Source organism: Macrosteles quadrilineatus, unplaced genomic scaffold (genome assembly GCF_028750875.1).
Source record: "Macrosteles quadrilineatus isolate MER2022 unplaced genomic scaffold, UCM_ALF_1.0 Scaffold_1__1_contigs__length_201487025, whole genome shotgun sequence".
Taxonomy (NCBI): domain Eukaryota; kingdom Metazoa; phylum Arthropoda; class Insecta; order Hemiptera; family Cicadellidae; genus Macrosteles; species Macrosteles quadrilineatus.
The window spans coordinates 83707816-83730120 of record NW_026542594.1 but is presented as its reverse complement, the minus strand read 5'-3'; the positions used below and the strand labels follow the sequence as shown (position 1 = coordinate 83730120).

The 22305-nt window shown below is 35.5% G+C and overlaps 1 protein-coding gene across 2 annotated transcripts in view; it reads left to right on the top strand.

Annotated features, from left to right (window-relative positions):
- Positions 1–22305, top strand: part of LOC128983694 (TM2 domain-containing protein CG11103) — an 80954-nt gene that overhangs the window by 42875 nt on the left and 15774 nt on the right. For both annotated transcript variants that reach the window (XM_054403095.1, XM_054403094.1), the window contains exons 3-5: positions 5020–5135; positions 10160–10228; positions 22249–22301. In XM_054403095.1, the coding sequence (XP_054259070.1) occupies positions 5020–5135; positions 10160–10228; positions 22249–22301 (238 nt within the window). The remainder of the gene's footprint in view (positions 1–5019; positions 5136–10159; positions 10229–22248; positions 22302–22305) is intronic.

Below are 22305 nucleotides of genomic sequence, written 5' to 3'. Positions count from 1 at the left end.
TTCAATAGAACTCTTTGTGATATTTGAGATCTAGGGAGATTGACAGATATTTTATCAAGTATGTGCACTTCATGGTTGGATGCAACTAATTTTCCTGCCAGTGTGTTAACAGTGAGGTTCACAATACCCTTTGTGAGAGTTGGAGATTGAGAAAGACCAACTACTTGTAAGTTGGATTTGAAACGAGGTGCATTCAGTAGTTGAGCAGCTTTTTCACTAATAAAATCACACATGCTGCCACTATCAATCAATGCTCTGAACACATGAGAAACGTTATTTTGAGCAGTAACTTTAACCAGTGTTGTGCCTAAAATTACAGTTTTAGGGATTTGATTAGCAGGACTGGCTTCCTGTGAGCAAAGAGATACGGTAGGTTTTTCATTCGAAACATGAGTGGTTGATGGTTGTGATGATGTAGAACCTTGAGATGTCTTGTCATGTTCAAAATGAAGTAAGGTGTGATGACGTTTGTGGCATTTGAAGCAAGATGCTTTAGACTTACATGTTTTAACATCATGTTTTCCGAGGCAAGAGACACATCTGTTGTTGTCCTTTACGGTTTTAAAACGTTCATTTGAAGAAAGAGAGAGAAAGCTAGGACAAGCATAAACCTTGTGGCCAGTTGATGAGCAGACAAAGCAGGGAAATGAGAAAGGATTTTTTGAGTTGTCTTGATTTGATGGAGTTGGAGTAGAGACCATTGTAACTTTCTGAGCTTGAATGAAAGAGGGCTTGGAGGATGTGAAAGATTTGGGTTTAAAATTTGAATAGTGGTTGTTCGTACTTTGAGCAAACTTGGTATGTAACACAGCGTCTTCCATTTGGTTACACTCTTGATTAAGAAACTTGACTATTTCGACTACTTCTGGTAGAGAATGTGTTTCGCATTTTATATTAATTCTAAAAGCCTCTAGTTGTTTTAGAAGGTCATTGTCTAGTTTTCGTAAGAGTATGGTGGACAACAGAGGGTTAGAGTTAGAAGTAATGTCACAGTCAAGAGCTTTAAGTGCTTCTGTGTGTTCATAAAACAAGTTGAGGAACGTTCTGAGACATTTGTTTGAGGTAGAGGAAATGTCCGGTAGGTCGATCAGTTTGTTTAGGTGAAGTGTAGTTAACCTTCGGGTGTTGTGGTATCTGTCTCTGAGGAGCTGATAGGCAATTGAGTAATTGGCTGAAGTGATACTGAAAGCTTTTACGAGATTTAGTGGTTCATTTTTGAGCACGCTGAGAAGATATTGAAATTTAGTGACGTTTGAAATGCTTTCATTCAGATGGATGCTAGTGTCAAATAAGTTGATGAAACTTACCCACTGTAGAGGAGAACCATCAAACGTGATGAGGTCTAGTTTTGGGAGTCTTACGTGAGCAGATGATGAAGCTGAGATGTCACTAATTCTTGTTGAATCTTTACTTTCTTCTGGAACATCTTGCGGCTGCTGTTGGAGAAGGGCTTCAATCCGAGACTTGGCTTCGACGAATAGCAGTCGCAGTTTGTCTTCAGTGTCACTTACTGCATCCAAATCTAATTCTTCTGATATATGTTCCAAGGCTCTTTCCAGGTAATTTTCATAGGCTTCATGTTTCTTTTCTAACTGGTTCGAGAAGTTGTTTAAAGTTCTGATTTGTATCACTGACAAGATTGAGGGGGAAAGTGTTTCAAGCTCTTGTACAGATTTGAGAATCTTTTCAAAAGAATTTTGTATGAGAAGGGTTGATTTGTTGAAGTTTGAGAGTGAAATTGATCTGGTAGCCATATTGGACAAAACAAATGGAGTGAAACTTTACTAAGAATTAGATAGAGTTTGTGACACTATGAGAGTGGGGAGAAACATAAAGAGATTGAATGATAAAATAAAGATATTTCGATAGCTTGAAAGTGTTCTGAAAATTGAATCCAAAGACTGAAATTCAAAATCCAGGCTCGATTAGGACCAATGAATATTTTGTAGAGAATGAAATTAAATGGAGATTATAAGATGAGAAAAAAATGAACACACTTTTGGGATAGGAGAACAAGCACTGTTTTATTTACTTTTTGATACACAACATGTGTTAGCAATAGAGAATAATTTAATTTGATTAAGAACACATGTTAGTTGCAAGGAAAAGAGATGTACATTAAATAAAACATAGAGTGTTAAATAATATGAATGGTTAAAGTTTACTGAACAATGTTAAAGTTTACTGAACAGCCATTTTGTTATATGAATATGAAAATTGTCATTATTTTTGGAGCTTTGTCTAGTTGTCATTAATGTTTGTGCAAAGTTTCAATTTCATATCCTTAACCACTTTTAGAAAAAAATTAACAAGTGAAAAAACAAAATTGCGGTTTTGTGAGTAATTAAGGACTTCCGGATAATTTAAATATAATATTTAGATATGTTTCTTACTCAGGAAAGTGCCCTACAATATTTGTAGTGAGTTCTGGGACACCCTGTATAGGGAGTTATAATTCTAAAAATTGTCTCATAGCTCTCCATAAAATAACATATAAACTTGTTCATATATCTCCAGTTTGAATGAAGCCAAAGACTTCGTTTTGGTCTTGAAATAACTGTTAAATTACGGGTTTTCATATGAGACTTCAATCATTCAAATCAAACAAGTTTAAGGCAATTCATAAGCCTCCAATGAAGGAAAATTTGAATTTTTCCAAAATTTGACTACAGTTAAAGATTAGTATCTCTAGTTATAGTTGTGATACGTCATATGTTTTAGTCTAAAGACATTTGGTGAAATACCGGCTTTCATTTAAGCTATTAGTAATTCAAATCGGGCGAGTTTCAAGCAAATTTAAGGTGAAAAACCAAAATAAAATGTATCTTTTATAAGGTCTTTCGATGATTAAAAATCAAAAGCTCCAGTAGGCCTATTGTTCATGCTTTTTACTTTCTCCCCCTATACCATAGTATATGAAGAAAGTATTGTTTTCGTCAAAATTTTCTAGTTTGAGTTTTGGGTGGATATATTCGTTTTCCCCTGGACCCAAAAAAGTGGTTTTCAAAGTGATGTCTGTGTGTGTGTGTATAGTATAGTAGTTTTCAATCAATAGTCAATAGTAGTTTTCGGCTAACATCCTTGTTCATTGTTCATAGGTTGATAACAATAGTAATTTTTTTTCATCTCTTTGTTTTTCTATTTGGTGGCGTTCTATGAATTTGCTATGTTTCCATGGTTAACAAATCGGTTCTTTCAATGATTTCTCAAAAAATACAGTACTACTAAGTCAATTCATTTTTCTTATTTTGTAAAATGGATCAAATTGTCCAGGCTTTCTCGATTTTTACTTTCTCCCCCTATACCATAGTACCTATATGGAGAAAGTATTGTTTTCATCAAAATTTTCGAGTTTGAGTTTTGAGTGGATATATTCGTTTTCCCCTGGACCCAAAAAAAAATGTAAAAAAAATGTTTGTAGTGAGTCAATGGCTCAGTCGGTAGCGTCGCGGACTTCGGGCCCAAGGCAGCGATGTCGTGGGTTCGGATCCTGGTCACTGCCGATAACATTTTATCAGTACAGTTCACCTTTGTACTGTACCGGCTCACTCCTTGCTTTGCTGTAAACGATCCACGCACGGGCGCTTAGTCTATGTGGACGAGCAAATGCAAGGTTAAAAGAGGCCGCCAACCTCTTTTTTTTAAAAAAAAAGTGGTTTTCGAAGTGATGTCTGTGTGTGTGTGTGTGTGTGGATGTGTACAGAGCTACAGACCACACCTGTAGTCCGATTTTGATGAAATTTGGTATGTAGGTACTAATCTATGGTATCTGCAGGCGTTTTATTCATTTTTTTGAAATTTTGATTTTTAATGTTGATTTTCCCATAAAACCCCATAAAATAACGGAAAAATCGGATTTCTCAAAAATGGCCTGAACGATTTTGTTAAAAATTTAGTATGTTATAGCCCTTTAAATTCTGAACAAAATGGTAGGACTCCCATTTCTGTAAACATTATGGTTCAAAAGTTATTGTAAATTATGTTATTTTCCCATAAAAAACCCCCAAAAAAAGATAAAATCATATTTTTGAAAGAAACTAGTTTAGATTGAAATTAGTATGTGATAATACTTATAATTCCAAACAACATAGTGCAACCCCCCCATTGCTATAAAGATTATGGTTCAAAAGTTATTGTAACTTATTTTATTTTCCAATAAAAACCCATTTAAAAAACGGAAAAATGGATTTTTTTGAAAATAAAACGATTCTGATTGAAATCCTTCTGTTATGGTCCTTAAATAATTCTAAACAAAATAGTGCATCTCTTCATTCTTGTTAAAATTACTGTTTATGATAAAGGTTGTTGACAAGCTAATGGGAGAAAGTATGTGTCAGATTGTTGATATGGTTTATTTTATATGTTTTAAACTAAAAATAATCAGTAAACTATGGGCTTGAATTTGAGCTATTAGCTATTAAAATCGGACAAGATTCTTTCTGTGAGCCTCCAAACAACAAAAATAAAAAATTTTAAAATATTATAGGTTTTGTTTTTAATCAACGATCCATAACTCCAGTTCTATTCCAGTTAGTATATAACATTTGGTATCAAATTGTTTATTAAATTAGCAGCTTTCATTTGAGGCAATGATCATTTAAATCTGACACGTCAACATGTATAATTTAAACTCCGAAGTCAATGCACGAGTCAGTCTCCGGCGCCCCGTGGTACCCCACTTGTGGTGGGGGTAGCCTATTGAGCGCCGGCTCGTTTTCAGCACTGTACTCTCGTTGCAGGGCGCGATCCAGTTAGGTTATATACATCGATGGTTTGTACCAAATTTCATTAAAATCAGAGGATTTTGCCCCAGTTAACTTGCTAAAGGACACACATATATAAAAATATATATCTACTAGCACCCATTGTCACTTCATGATTACAAAATCCGTATACCCCATTTTACTAATTGCTAAAGATTAATTAGGTGTTCCTGTGCCAAGCAAGGGGCCCATGTTAAGTTTTAGCCAAGGGCGCTCCTGACTAATTTCATGATATTTACTGATTTTCTTGTTTCAGTTTGGAAATTATCGATATGAGGATGTAGAACGAGCCAAAGTTACATGTGGTGCTCTTCCTGGGATCGAATGCCATGGGCCTAGGTCATTTCTCAAAGAAGGATTTCCCTGTGTAAAGTATGTACATTTGGCTAGAAAAACCTAACACGACTCTTTACCTAGTCCAACCATACTCAAATTAATTGTTATCCTTTTAAAATAAAAATAGGCCATCGTCTATGATATTGGGTTATTTCCTGAAAATATTTTAGTTCAATCAGTCTAGTCAAGGCCCCACTAGAAAAACAGGCCATGCTGCAGCACTGGAGCACAACACTACGTCACAGTGGTGGATAGTTGTACTAAAGTTGCCAGACGTAAACAGCCAGCTTATTTACCTAAAACATATGGGATATTGCAGTGAATCTATCCCAGTGTGATGTTATGGATCCTGCAGCATGGCCTGCTTTCTCGTGGGGTCTTGGTCTAGTACTTTTCACGTGATAACAGACTAACACACAAACAACCAACAATTCTTATTGATAAGATTAGTAAGATGGAGTCCACTGTTTTACCCCGCACTGACTTTTGTATACAGTAAACAAGTTACTAAATTTTATCTGTTAAATATGTAAGAAATTAGTAAATTCAGAATAAAGCAGAATCATAAAGTCTATTTTAATACAAAACCTAAACAAAACAATCAATTGTAAATAAAGTGTTTTTAACATGTGATTTCATACATTAAGCAATATTAATTATAAACATATGATGTTGGACAGTAATATCTATCAATCCTCCCCCTTTAATCGGCAAGGTAGCATCTGGTTGACATGTCTTCTCCAGTTGCAGCCGTCATCCATTCCCAAAACATACATCACTTTTCCTTCTTTAGCTGTTACTCTTCCAAAACTCCACTTTTTCCCTTTTTGGTTGTAGCATAAAGCTTGAACCCTTTCTCCAATGTTAAAATTGCGACATCTTTTATTTGAAGTTTCATTCTCATTTGCTGTTTCTAGTTTGTTTGTTTCCAGCATGAAGTCAAGACGAGTTCTTATATTTCGACCGAACATAAGGGAGTACGCATCTTTACCCGTTGAGTTTACAGACTTTCTTAGTTGCGTTAGAAACATTGGTAGTTTTGTACTTATGTCTCCTCCCTCACTTTTCATTGCACTTAAGCCCTTCTTTATTGTCTGAACAAATCTTTCTGCTTGCCCATTTGACGAAGGGTTAAATGGAGCACATGTCTTGTGGATGACCCTGTTTATCTTTAAGAAACTTTTGAATGTAAATGATGTGAATTGTGGTCCATTGTCAGATACTAGTACGGGAGGAATACCAAAAGTCGAAAACAAATTCCGAAGTGTCTTTATGCACCATTCCGAGGTTGTTATCTTTGTTGGAATAACTTCAACCCATTTAGAAAATGAATCAACAATAATGAAAAAGTATTGATTTCCAGCATATGGTCCAGCAAAATCTATGTGAATTCTCTGCCATGGCTGTTCAGCACTTTCCCAAGGGTGTAGAGTCACTAAGCTTGGTCGATTCTGTTTTTGACAACACTCTTTGCATGTTTTTGCCAAATTCTCTATGTCGTTATCTATGCCCTTCCAGTAACAATAACTTCTAGCTAACCCCTTCATCTTTACAATGCCTAAATGTCCAATGTGAAGTTCCTGTAGGACTTTACTCTGCAAACTAGTTGGAATAACTATTCTGTTTCCTTTAAACAAGCAATCATTCTGTAGAGTAAATTCATGATCATGTAAACCAATTCTTTTGATACTCTTTCCTTCTTTAAGTAATTTAATAATTTCTTTTGTAGTGCTGTCATTGTAAGATTCTCTTGCAATCTCTTCTTTAGTGACTGGCATTGTTTCCAACTGACTTAATTGAAACACAGCATTATCATCCATGAAATCATCAGGTGTGTTCTCAACTGGAAATCGGGAAAGAAAATCAGCATTCGAATGGTCTTGTGTTCTGCGAAATTCAACAGTGTAGTTAAACCCTGAAAGGAAGTGTGCGTAGTTAAATATCCTTGTAGCTGTCATTGTCGGTAAAGTTCTATGTGGATCGAAAATAGATACTAAAGGCTTGTGATCTGTAATCAGTAGAAACTTACGACCATAACAGTAAGAGAAGAATCTTTTCAATCCCCAGTATATTGCAGTTGCTTCCTTATCTATTTGGCTGTATTTTTGTTCACTCCTTGTCAATGTTCGGGAGGCAAAAGCTATTGGTCTTTCACTGCCATCTTTCATTCTATGTGATAGGACAGCCCCTAGTCCTACTGGAGAAGCATCTGTAGCAAGAACCAACGGTAGCGAAGGATCAAAATGAGCTAATGTCCGTTCATTTGCAATTTCTTCTTTCACTTTCTTGAAGCTTTGTTCACAAGCTGATGTCCACTTAAATGGTTTGTTCTTCTTTAGCAAATTGTTCAAAGGATAAACTATATCAGAGAAGCATGAAATAAACTTACTGTAGTAAGTCACCAAACCCAGGAATGATCGTATTTCATTGATGTTCGAAGGTCGTTTTGCATTAGTTATTGCTTCAACTTTTTCAGTACTCTTGTGTAAACCATTGTTATCAATCACGTGTCCCAAATATTTTATGCTCTTCTGGAAGAATTTGCATTTCTCTCTGTTCAATCGTAGATTCTTGCTACGTAACACATTCAGTACTTGTTTTAATCTTTGTAAAGTTTCATCAAACGTAGATCCTTGTACGAGTATGTCGTCAAAGAAACACTGTACTCCATCCAGACCTTGTAATGTTGAGTTCATGAATCTTTGCCAGAGAGATGGAGCGACCTTCACTCCAAACATAAGGCGATTTACCTTAAAAAGTCCTTTGTGTGTGCTTAAGGTTTGCATTTTAGCACTTTCATCGTCCATTACCATATGTAAGTACGCATTACTTATGTCAAGTGTACAAAAGTACTTCCCTCCACTCATGTTTGAGAAAATGTCTTCTATTCTTGGTATGGGATAGTTTACCTCTTCAATTACTTTATTGAGTGTAACCTTGTAGTCGGCACATAATCTCACATTGCCATTTGGTTTTATTACTGGAACCACAGGGGTTCCCCAAGCAGAGTTTTCTACCTTAGTAATGATGTGTTCACGTTCCAATCGTTCAATCTCCCTCTCGACCTTACCTTTTATTGCGTACGGTACTTGTCTAGGCTTTATGTAAATAGGTGTAGTGTTTTCCATCACCTGAAATCTAGCTTTGAAGTCAGGAATCTCTCCAATCTCTGTCTTGAAAATATCTTCATATTCTTCAAGTAAGGATGTCAGCTGAGATCCATTTGTTTCTTCAACTGCCCTCATGTCTGCCCAATCAAGTTTCACCTCTCTCATCCACTCACGTCCAAATATAGCATCAACTTGGTGATCTATTACGTATAGCTTTCCAATGAATCTTTGTCCCTTGTAGTTGCATTTCACAAAAGCTACGCCACACGGTTTTATTATTTCTCCTGTGTATGTGCGTAGTTCAACTGCAGTTGATAGAAGCTTTTTGTTCGGAAAATTGTGTTGAAAGTCTTTTAGGGAAATGGAGCTCAATGATGCGCCTGTGTCTAATTCGAATAACATCTCCTTGCCATCCACTGATAATTTTGCATTGAATTTACCTCTGTCTTTTGAATTTGAAAGTAAATGTATGTTATGTAAGTCGTTTCCATCCTCTTCTTCAAAAGCTTCTTCTTCAGCATAGTGAACTGATTTTTGTAACTTACCTTTACTCATGCATACACGAGCAATATGACCAGTTTTATTGCAAGAATGACATGTTTCTTCTTTGAATTTACATTTATTAGCCGTATGTGATTCATTACCACAACGATAACACTTTCCTCTCAAAGAATCAAAACTCAAGGTAGTTTTATCAAGTTTCGCAGTAGATTTCATGGAATACCTTGTATTTCTTACATCTTTATTTTTTGGTACTGGTACTTGCTGACTTTTGTATTTGACTTGATTCACATGTCTAGCAAAATGTTGCTCAGTAATCATTGCACTTTCTGTTTTTGATAGCTCTATTCCGGTTGCTGTCCTAACTAACTCAGGAAATGTTCTCAATTCACGTTCTTGTAAGAGTCTTGTTCTTATTTCTGGGTCATTTAGTCCTCTGACAAACTGTAATCGCAAAAATATATCACAAACAGACTTTCCACATGCACAGTTGAACTCACAGTTTGTAGATAACCTTTTAAGGTCTGTTGAAAAATCTGTTACTGATTCTCCATTCTGTTGTTCTCTAAGTACAAATTTGTGTTGTAACGCTAGTGTACTTGCTTGAGGATCTAAGTACTGTTGTAATAAATGTACTAGTTCTTCGTATGTTTTGTTACTTGGATCATCTGGTGAGCAAATGTCGTATAGCTTTTGATGAATTAATGGTGTGAGAGCATGTAAGAATGTCAATGTTTTCTGATTTTGGTCCTTTATACATTTTAGTTCCATAAAAGTATCCAAACGTTTTGTAAAATTTCGGAAACTTTCCCTTTCATCGTATGGCACAAAGTTTAGATTTGAGGTTGTCACATTTGTTGTAGCAGCATGCTGAATCTGATCATTTGAACAATCGGCACCTGATGTATCAATTAGGTTTTGTAACATTACCTTGGTATCAATTGTGGTATTTTCAAATTCTTGTCTGTAAGCGAGTTCATCTTCAATATCATCTTCATTAATCATTAATTCAATGTGGTCCTGTATTATACCAAATTTCGTGTGCAATTCATTTAAATGATGTAGTCTAACTGAAGCATCTGTAGACACTTTGTGCTCTTTCAAAAGTTTTGTGATATTTGTAAGCTGAGCTTTCAAGGATCTTCTGAGGTTTTTGTACTTGATTATCCTCTCATTCTTCTCTTTTATTTGTTCAATTGTTTCTATAATCCTCGTCGCCATTGTTAAATATGTAAGAAATTAGTAAATTCAGAATAAAGCAGAATCATAAAGTCTATTTTAATACAAAACCTAAACAAAACAATCAATTGTAAATAAAGTGTTTTTAACATGTGATTTCATACATTAAGCAATATTAATTATAAACATATGATGTTGGACAGTAATATCCATCATTATCCATCCTTTTTTACCTGTGAATAATCATATAAAATTTCCATGCTTTTACAGGTACAAGGGACACTACTTTGTCACCACCCTTATGTACAGCATTTTACTTGGGTTTCTGGGGATGGACAGGTAAGCGTAGATATGTTCTGCATGTGGGTTTACTGTACTTGTTTTTTAAGAAAGATCAAAGCCCCTAATTTTAATACATATTATCATAGAAAAAATAATTTGGAATACATTTTATTAGACATTCTACATTAAAGAAGGAGAAATGTATACACAAATAAATTATGCAAGAAAAGAGTAACAGCACATCAAAAAGTTAGCCACCCAATTAATTTGATACTAGTAAACACGTTAATCGAAGTCGAGCAATTGCAAAGATGTAAAGTAGTTATTTAAAAACAAATAAAAGTCATCATAATTTCCGACGAGTTTAAAAGACTCAACTCATAGATTACGTACCTAACAGTTCCATATAATCAACATTTCTTGTAAATATTTTATCATTTTTTAAAAGCTGATCTGGTTTTTTTATGTTTCCCACTTATAGCTGTATTAGGTTGTTTGTGTTGATATTCGTCAATGATAATGTAGTCTGCATGGTACCACCCATTGTCGCCAGTACGTTTACAAATTTCAGTAAATTTTTTATATTGATAACATTTTGTTTACACGACTAAGAAATACCTGATTTTCTGCATAACCTCTCTGTCGCAATTTTATTTGAATCAATTGGCATTAATTTGGCTAGTTACTGTTATAGGAATCGTAAATTATATTTACCTGAAAAAATGCAGAATTGAAAGGGACTGCAGAAGGGATTGAATGCAGAACCCGGGACCTCAGGGACTTCAGTCCCTGAGGTCCCGGGTTTGATCCCCACAAAGTCACCAATGGATTTTATCTAAGTGATAATGCCGCAACCCCTAGGTCAATTCTGAAGTAATGTGAAAAACAATCCCAGGCTCATGCCTAGACAATAGACAAGACAATTGGTTTTTTGTTTCACTTAAATGGGAATAATGCGAATCCTTCAATGAAAGTTTTATTAAGGTTTCTTGGATGTAGTCACATTCTTTTAAAATCACTTGACTTTTATGAAAACATATATTTAATGATTAATGTCCTTGCCGTACTAGTTTAATTCAGACTTAGAGGGGTTTCCTGTTTCCTTTGCCAATCATCATAAAGTTAAGTCGTTGTTTCCTACAAAATAGTAGTTTTCGGCTAACATCCTTGTTCATTGTTCATAGGTTGATAACGATAGTATTTTTTTTTTTCATCTCTATTTCTTCTATTTGGTGGCGTTCTATGACTTTGCTATGTTTCCATTGTTAACAAATCGGTTCTTTCAATGATTTCTCAAAAAATACAGTACTACTAAGTCAATTCATTTTTCTTATTTTGTAAAATATATCAAATTGTCCAGGCTTTCTCGATTTTTACTTTCTCCCCCTATACCATAGTACCTATATGGAGAAAGTATTGTTTTCGTCAAAATTTTCGAGTGAGTTTTGAGTGGATATATTCGTTTTCCCCTGGACCCAAAAAAGTGGTTTTCGAAGTGATGTCTGTGTGTGTGTGTGTCTGTGTGTCTGGATGTGTACAGAGCTAGGGACTACACCTGTGGTCCGATTTCGATGAAATTTGGTATGTAGGTCCTAATCCATGGTATCTCCGTAGGCGTATTTTTCATTTTTTTAAATTTTGATTTTTAATGGGGATTTTTCCATAAAAACCCACAAAAAACCGGAAAAATCTGATTTTCTCGAAAATGGCTAAACGATTTTGATAAAAATTTAGTATGTTGTAGCCCTTTAAATTCTGAACAAAACGGTACAAATCCCATTTCTGTAAAAATTACGGTTTAAAAGTTACGGTAAATTATGTTATTTCCCCATAAAATAAGGAAAAATAGGATTTTAGAAAAAATCTGGTTTTATTTTAACATAGTATGTTATGGTCCTTAAAAAAGTTTTGATAGTTTTTTTCATTAAACATTTTTTTATTAATGGGAATTTTCCCATTAAACCCCATAAAATAACGGAAAAATAGGATTTTTCCAAAACGGCCTGAACGATTTTGATAAAAATTTTGTATTTCATAGTCCTTTATATTCTGAACAAAACGGTACAAATCCCATTTCTGTAAAAATTATGGTTCAAAAGTTATTGTAAATTACTAGAGAACCTGTGCGGCCCAATGAGCCGCATAGTATGAAACATAACGCCGAAAACGTTATGCTTAAATTAGAGTAATTCTAGTTAGGTCTACATCTTAGAGTTGTTAAACACTTGTTAGAAACTATTTTTAAATATCTCTATTTGCGTCGTCAAGATTCACCTGCATTATTTCTGCTCTCAGTTTTAACTGATAGCTTCTAATGAATGCTAAACGATCTGCTTCAATTCAAGCTAACATGTTGAAACAAAGTTTTTCCAACATTGAGAATTGAAGAAAACTGTTGCCTAGACATCCCCCTAATCAAACGAATTTTCCCCGTAGAGAATCCTGAAAAGTGGGGTGATATCAACCATTTATTGTGCTTTATTTTTTACCCACAAACTCTGGGTTATCAAATGGAAAGCCATAATCTGCTTTGAATAGGCTAAAGCAGCAACACCATTGATAGTTTGTTAACGCATTTTAACGTGTTGTGTTAAAATATATGCCCCGCATCAGAACGTCCTCACGTTGTTCAGTGGGGTTTCTCTTAATACCTGTCCCAAAGTTTTGAAAGTATGGATTCATTTGTCGAAATTGTTTGGATAACTTTTGTAGCTATAAGATTTGGATAGCAATTTTCATTTTTTCTTTTTGAACAGCGTATATTTGTAACCTTTTTTTTTTTAAATAATATTTGTTAGGTTAATTGATCTAAGCCCAGGAAGGGGGGGGGGGGTTTGTTACTGAAAGCTTTTAAAGAGTCACAATGACAGAAAGGATCCTCTTCGGGAAGGCGCCACCTTGTTCACTGCAGAACGTCCACCGGCCAACAAGGAAGTCCAATGGCAGTACAGGGTTGAGATTAAAAGGTTTACCCTCGAGGACCACTTAGCTTATCATTCAGACTCACTTACTCATTTACTTACACCTAGACACTTTAATGAGTTAATATCGCTAATTGTTTTGCATGAGCGTGAAAAATAAGATTAATTTGTAAGGGAGCGACTAAAGTTTGATTTTAACCACAGTAGGAAATATTAATATAGTGAAAACACAACAATTAAATTTGAATTACAATAGTTTAATAAGAAAATTAAAAGTTAAGAAGATTACAAATCTCCAAAGCAAGATATTGAAACAAAAGTTAACGATAGTCGAACAGATTTCATATCATAATTATGGGATAACAATAACTCAACGCTCAAAAAGGGCCTCATGAATAGCATTCTTATACCACAACGATACATAGCAGTCAAGACACTCTGTCTGTGGTAAGTTAATATTTCACAATTATAACAGGCTATGAAAGTTTATCTTCACTAAGTAGTTAACACCAAATGTCAATACGGGTACTTGGTACCAACCTAACCTAACTTTTAACAGTTCACTTGATGACACGTTTTAGTCTCTGTTTCGTGTAAGCTAACAAAAGGAATGTTTGAATCTTAAGAGTTCACCTCATTCGATGACTGTTCATATAACAATTATTTACTTCAACAACAGGTTTAAAATATCACAGCAAAAGTTCAGTCTTTTGATATCACAAGTATTAAGGCACTAGAGTTTTGAACAATACGATTGTCTGTCTGAATGGCCTAAACTAACCTATCAAACTTGTTCTCAAGTCTTTGGTCCATAGTACATAATTATGCATAGCACCACACAATACATTACATACATTATATAAGATTCGTTAACAAATTAAATCCTAACATTTGACAATGTTATACTTACAACATAGACCCAGCTCATATAACCTAGAAACTAAACATTTTACACATAGTCTTTAAACACTTTGAAAGATAACACAGAATAATCCATAGGCCCTACATTTTAACCTTTTCAGTGACTTTGTAGGCTACTTTGCCAATTTTAAGATAACTGAACTTAGGCCTAGCCAAGTTAAAGTCAAAAGGTTCGTTAAGCATCTTTAGCCTAGGCTTTAAGGCAAAATTACAAAATAGGCTAGTAACAGAATCAAATCTCAGAGTGAACGGGAAAGCCGTACTATCAGAACACATTTAAAAACAGACATTACCAAATTTAAGTATAGACTTTAATAACAAACAATTCGAGAACAAATTTAATTTACTAACCTAAAGAGCTGGACCCAAAATGAGTCTGAATGACTGAGGTGGATTTTCGTAAGACAATGTGGGACATAGTATTAGCCCATCTCAAGAAAACCCTAAATAACAAAATGTTACTACATAATCCCCCAAAATATGTAATAGAACGAAACCTTACCTCGAGGGTGATTCATTTTAAGTAAATTTAGTTGAATTTAGATGACATCTCATTCTTGATTAACAAAAAAAAATCAACTTCTAATTTTTTTGTCTTCGTCACAAAATCATGGCTAGTGGAGAAGAGGGAGGAAGCGTCGGTTTCAGTCCACAGATCCGTCGAGTTTCATTATTGAGTCCAAACCACCAATCAGAGGTCTACAACTTTATCGATTGAGTGAAGATGGGATGTAGCAATCGTTGGAGCTAAGAGTATGAAGTGGTAGAGGCGTACTATATAAAATATTTTATAGTGACGAAATGAAATTCAGAATGCGGTCAGGCAGTCGATGCGCGCTTAAAGACTGAGATGAAATATTTAGCGGATGGTCAGTCCGCTAGTCTGTATGTAGGTCTGTTGATGGGCCTTCTCCAGACGTCTCTTTACATCCTCATAGATTTGTTTGAGTTTAAATATCTTCTCAGCTTAGGTTCCAGTGGCAACTCAGAAAGTAGTTTGGAGTCCTCACACCCTGTTACTGACAACTCACGTCCAAAATTTAAGAAAGCTGGTGTGTAACCTGTGGTTTCATGCTTAGCTGTACGAAGAGCAAAACCTAAAGCAGGAATATTCTTATCCCATTCTCGGTGATTATCCTTCATGTAGGCTCTGATCATCGTAATGATGGTTCTGTTAGCTCTCTCTGTTGGATTTGTCTGTGGGTGCCTACTGGGGTTAAAAAGCATTTTAACTTGGTATTGTGACATCAATTTCTGCATTTGTGCCCCGGTAAATTCTGACCCATTATCACATTTAAAATAGGAGGGGACACCATAAATCATAAATACTTGTTCCTCCAAAACTTTTGATACTATAGAGGCGGTAGCAGCTCGAATCGGGAACAAAAGAGTATACTTAGAAAAGTTATCCACGACAACCAAAAGATATTTAAAGCCTTTTGTTGACCTTGGAAAAGGTCCCATTAAATCAGCGCTTATAGTGCACCAAGGTCGGGTTCCACAACGGCTCTGTCCAAGTAAACCAGCTGGTTTGGCTTGTTCATATTTTGTTTGTTGGCAAACTTTACACTGCCGCAGATATTTCATGACATCTGGTCGGAGTTTGGGCCAATAGTAACGTTGTTGTATACGGCTCAGAGTTTTATAACTACCTAAATGCCCTGCTGTTTCGGCATCATGATTCTCATGGAAAATTTTAAGGCGTTGGTCTTTCGGGACAACTAATTTCCAATCTTCAGCATCATAGTCCAAAGTGAGTTTTCCAGGAATATGTTTCCACAGCTTACGGTTTTCTACCCTCCAAAGCGGATATTGATCTGGGTGGTTGGTAACTTCTTCAATCATACGGTCATACCATTTATCTACGCTAGGAGTGAGTTCTGCAATTGTTCCTTCGAGTTGTTCTGGCGAGGCACGGCTGAGGAGGTCTGGGACGACATGTTCATTCCCTTTACGATGGATTAATTTAAAGTCGAAAGGTTGTAACCGTAATGCCCATCGAGCTAGGCGGCCTTGAGGATCCTTTAAATTATTCAACCAGAGGAGGCTGTAGTGATCAGTCACTACGGTAAAGTGGGTTCCTTCGATATATGGACGGAAACGCTCAATAGCCCAGATGACGGCCAGACACTCTCTTTCTGTGGCTGAAAATTTCATCTCACCTTTTGACAATGTGCGACTGGCATAGGCTATGACGGCTTCACCTTTCTCAGTAGGCTGTGAGAGTACTGCTCCGATTCCAACGCCACTAGCATCACATGAAATTGTAAATTCTCTGGAGAAATCAGGACATGTCAAGATAGTAGATTTTATTAGGCAGCTGCGGATATCTAGAAAAGCCGCTTGAGCTTCTGGGGTCCAAATGAATTTCAAAGTCTTCTTTAACAGGCTGGTGAGTGGGTGTAGACGAGTAGCAAAGTTGGGTATAAACCGGCGATACCAGGAGGCCATTCCGCAGAATCTTCTCACTTCTTTTGTGGTCTTTACGGAACGTTTAGTTTTCTTACCTGTGAAACGATAAGCTGCAGCCTTTTGAAAATTGATTACTACAACCAAATGCTGCACAGAACTGTACCATATTTCAACATAATAGAAACATACAACTGGCTCCAAAATGATGGTAAATAAACACACAGAGACGAGCCATCAACATATTGGCACCTGACACACGTGTACGTAAAGCGCAGCCGATGGCAGGAAACCCCTTACAGTGGTGGGGGGAGTACTATCGCCGCCGGACCGCTCTAGCCGCTACTCCGCCACCTCAGTCAGCGATCCAGTGTTGTTAATATAGATCTATGATTTAATCTCATTTAAGAGGAATAGAATGAAACATTGACTTTAGAAGAAAAGTATTGTATTAATATGCTCGCTCCGCTCAATATTGCAAGCAGACAACTGCATTGTACACCTAGTATAGATTTCCCCATTACAACGAGGCTTCGTCAAAATGAAGTAGTAGAATAGCAGTTACAAAACGGTCACTGGCATAGAAACATTTAGTAAAAGTACACTTACAATCACTAAGTTACTTTATCACACTTCAGTGGCCTGGATATGCAGTATTTTTGTTAAGGTTTTGGGGGAATTTCCCACACAGGGTATAATCTATAACTGCTGGACCTGGCACTGATTTACTTTTTTTATTCACCCAGAGTCCAAAAACACCATCCTTTTAAATATATTATTAGTACAATTAATTGGGCCAAAATCATCCGATTTTGATCAAAATGGTACAAACATTTAATTATACATTCTAACGAGTTTGGGAACCAGCATGATCAGACCACCATGAACCATGGTAACCATGGTTATATAGGGTAAAATTTCCTTTTCTCATTTTTGACCATCAAATTTGCAATTACTTTTGTTTCAATTTCAATTGAAAAGTGAAATTATGGGAACAAAATTCATGTGATTTTCCTATATATATAATTATTTTCACGTTATTTTCTTACCATTATTTTGCAGAAATTACAACTGTGATATTTGAATGTTTTTTTTTGCGTTAAGTTTTTGTGGAAAGAACTTCTTCTTCATGTGAACAATGTAAAATGGTAACATGAATTTCACGTGAAATTTTTGTTTCCTTGATAACTGGGGAATAGCGCTTCGAACGGCTCAATTACTTGGTGTATAAACTAGAGATGGACAAGACTGGATTTTTAGTTTGAGACGAGATGAGACGGGATTTTTTACTTCTCATACAATTTTGAGACGAGATCAAGACAGGATTTCCCTTCTCATACGTTATAACGGGAAAATAATGGGAAATTTTTTCCTGATTTTGTAACGTTGTTAAATACCTACTGATTTATGACGGATGACTGTTTAAATACAAATATAATAATAATAGGCAAGAATATTTAAAATGTTATTAAAAAACATCAGTATAAAAAAAATTATATTAATTACGCCTACCTTATTAAAAATAACTCTTGCGCTTAGGAAACATGGTGATATCAGTTAGCATAGAGTTAAACTTTAAAAAATACAAAATTGACCAGTCTTAAACATCAGTCTTACATGGGTAAGTATAAAGTAACAATTATTCAGTCTTGTGTTATTTTTAGAATGATATTGGAGTGACTTGTTTTGGCTATACATCCTGTCTTTCTATAAAGATGGAAAAGAAATAAAAAAGTGCTTTATTTTTCACAATTCATTTACACCCTGTAACGATAACGATTCATTTACACAATAACAACAAACACAAAAAACAATGGTTTATTTAAACCGTCTGTTTAGTTCGCACCCTGCTGTGAATTAACATTATTTAAAAACTGTAACATAAAGTACCTATTAACTATAATGTTCCGTATTCAAGCGCTACCTAGATATTTCCAGACGTTTCATATCATACAATAACCCTTGCCCTGTCACGTGATGTCTGGAAACCCCAATCTCGCCCCAGTTCTCTTGCACTCATGCAACTACCAACATGTCCCCGGCACAATTAACTCCCAATTGCTGCTCTCAACTCTTAACCCTAAAGTATATTTAATTATATTAAAAGTGAACGATTGAACATTTGTGAAGTGAAACTACTGCCGGTCCGGGTCTGTGTACGAGAAATACGCGATAGCTGGCCAGCAGAAGAAACTCGTGTACGTCTACCGGCTTCGTCTTCTCAACACTTCAGTTAAAAGGAAGGTACCTCATCAATCTCATTTTTATCTGTTAAATAATTAGTGAAAAGTTTTTAATATTGCTCTTTCACCATACAGTCCATTTGAACATTTTTAGGCAAGTTTACCCCTCATCCGCAGGTCCTGTCGAGTCGGACGAAAATCATATCATTAATAATATATTGTGCTTTTATTAGCCTAGCTACTGTAACTGTTTAAATTGTACAACTAAACTCTTAAAAGTGTCACTTCCCTAAATAATTAGAGCAGCATTTGTATTCCCCATTACTATTTTTGGTGAATTAATAATATTTTATTTCATTCCCCTGTGCCATCCCAGACGTGAATATTTCATGTTAGTTTCATGTCCTCCCACTGTTACATGAATCTTGTCATATTTCCTTTCAAATAGTTATTTGAAATCAGGAATTAGTTAGGATATTTAATATTTTCTCTAAGTTTCTCAACCAATTCTCCATATCAATTATTGTCATTAACAATAATTTTTTGTCTGCACTATGTTTCTTCCTTAATTTTCTAATATATTTTCACTTGTCAGAAAGTCAGCCATTTTATATTATCTGTCCTTGCGATGCACCTTGGTAGCGAACTTCTCCACTAGAGCGCTCTGCCTGCAGTCTGCACATCGCAAGAACCAATGAGCGTCGAGATACGTAAAACAGAATAAATCGCCCAATGATATTGCTTCTTCAAATTGATCATATGTAAGACTCAGTTTCAAGCACAGGAAATCAGCTGACTGAATATAAAACACACAGCTACAGCTGTGTGAATTAAATCAAAATATAAACGTAACCTTCAAGTTTATTTACATCTTTGAAAATGTTGTTTTGTGTGAATATTAAACGAAATATTAGTGATTGAATCAATTCTTATCTACATTAAGGATATTGCTGATAATAAATAAAGGGTGTCCCAATAAGAACGCCGGATTTAAAATTTTAACAAACCATATATTTTCTCACTAAATTTACAATATGAAACATGAATCTTAAAGCATAGTATCTCCGATTAGTAATTGAGTATTATGTCTTGTAAGTGCCAACCTGCTGAATACTGACAAGCTCGACCTCTCTTGACAAAGTTTTCCATCACTTTTTCACACACTTCCTGTTGAATTCCATTAATGGCACGAATCATTTCCTCCTTCAAGTCTTGGATTGTTAAAGGATTATTGGCAAAAACAAGCGACTTTAAATATCCCCAAAATAGAACTGAGCCAATTTATTCGAACTTATAAATCAATCTTCGGACAGATGGATCATTTGGTGCATTGTCCCGGCCGTAAATAGTGCGCAGCTTCCGTGCTTGTAGTGCACTTTAACTATGACCACGCGTTGATCTGTCGTGTAGCGATTCATGACTACAAATGGGACAAATGGGAATACTGATAACATCGCTGATAATTTGGGAATTCCTATTGAAATACAGATAAGGATAAGACGCTCCTCAAATCCGGCGTTCTTACTGGGACACCCTTTACTTCCCTACTCAATTTATTCTGCGAAAATACTTGATTGAAATGAAATGACATTGTGTTAAATAGACTTTACTTTATTTACTATGTCTGTCTTGGGTCTGATGGTTAAGTGAAATATAATTTTACATTCATTATTTCTTGTAGAGCTAATGTAAATGAATTGATTTATTCTGAGCTATTAATTTGCATTATTGTTAGGTCTAAGACTTGGAGTTATTTTGATATTTAGGTGTTGGGAATATTTACATAGGCCCAAGTATTATAAGAAACTTAGGCCTATAGCTTACTCTTTTGATTACATAAATGGTCTGTTAAAATGAGATTCTCTACACTGGAGAAAAAGGCAAAACTTGTCAAAAATAGGCTTCAGAAAATAGGCAAGTTTGTGTCAGCTCAAATTACTCTCTCAGAAACTCAATCATTAAATGTTGTTTCCATTCAGCGCTTACACAACTATGATGATGAAGTTAGAGGTTTATTCTCTGATTTTAAAGCTTTATTCGATAAAGTGGTTTATGATGATCCTGGTTCTGATTATGATGAAACTGAAGCATGCTCTATGCAAGATGAAATTTTGGACTTTTACATTTCTCTGATTAGTGACTTGAAAATAGTGTTACCTGCTAAAACTAAAGAAGTAACACCTCCCACCCAACCATCTCTGCGACTGCCCAAATTTGAGTTGCCCAAATTCAGCGGTAACTACAAAGAATGGGTTAGCTACTACAATATGTTTGAGGCTTCTTAATAGGAATGAAACTTTGGCCCCTGTGAGTAAGTTCCAATATCTGCTTAGTTCTTTAAGTGGTGAACCCTTAGATTTAGTAAAGAGCTTAAGCATAACTGCAGAAAACTTTGATGTTGCACTTAGGCTGCTTAAGGATCGCTATTATAACAAAAGGCATGTTGTAACTCAGCTTGTTACAAAAATCATTGATTTGCCATGCATAAGTAGTGGTTCTCTCAAAAGTCTCCAACATTTTCTCACAGTTTATAAAGAGAACACTCAAGTTTTTAAAAATCTCAACCATGACATAACAGCTGAAAATACTCTGCTTGTCCTAACGCTTTTGAAAAAGTTACCTACTGATTTAAGAAAATCTTTTGAGGATTCTCGCATCACAAACAATGACATACCTGCAGTAAATGATTTAATTCAATTTCTTGAAAGAGAATTTTAACGATTAGAAGGAGCTAGTATCGGTCTTGGTCCCTCAGCTAACGCAAGATACTCTTCAGTGCAAAAGACTCAATCTAATAGTTATAGGCCTAAACCTCTTCGAGATAGTAAACCTTACTCCTCTCAAGCTAAAACAGCTTTCGTCACAGTTACTAACACTTGTAAGTTTTGTCGGGGTAGCGGATTTTTATCCCCCTGGAATTTTACCCCCTGGGCAAACGTGACGTCACAAACCAGGGGGTAAAATTCCGGCCGCAAACTATTGAGTTTTGCGACATCAGCTCGATGGATTAAACGCGGAATTAAACATATATTTTCACGGTTGTGAATTTAATCAGAACACATCAAATTATAAAAACCTAGAATGTACGGCCCGGATATTTACCCCCGGAATTTTACCCCCCGGATTTTTACCCCCTGGATTTTTACCCCCGGAATTTTACCCCCTGGCCAGATATATAAATTAGTGAGAATGATTATTAATTATCTTCATTCAGTTTTAATTTAATAGTAAAATTTTATTATTAAGTAGCCTATCTTAATTTATTTGTAACATTAACTGATCGAACAGGTTTTTAATTTTAATTTTGAAATTCGAGTATCAGGATTCGATCTTTAAAGCCAACTGTTGGTTAATATGATCAAAATAATACAGCGAATTCTGTTCACTTAGTAGAGATTACAAAATAAATAAATAAAGATAGGCTACTAAATAATGAAATGTTTACAATTAATTAAAAACAGAAATAAGAAAATCAATCATTCAATTTCTAAAATGGGCTAGGGGGTAAAATTCCGGGGGGTAAAAATCTGGGGGTAAAAATCCGGCCCGTACATCTTCAGATGTCTTAATGCTAGTTATATGGACAGGGTGTAAAATTCCGGTTTTCCCCGCATTGTATTGATGTATGCTTGTTTTGCTGCAGGTTTTGTCTAGGCCAGACTGGTACAGCCGTAGGGAAGCTGCTCACACTGGGAGGTAA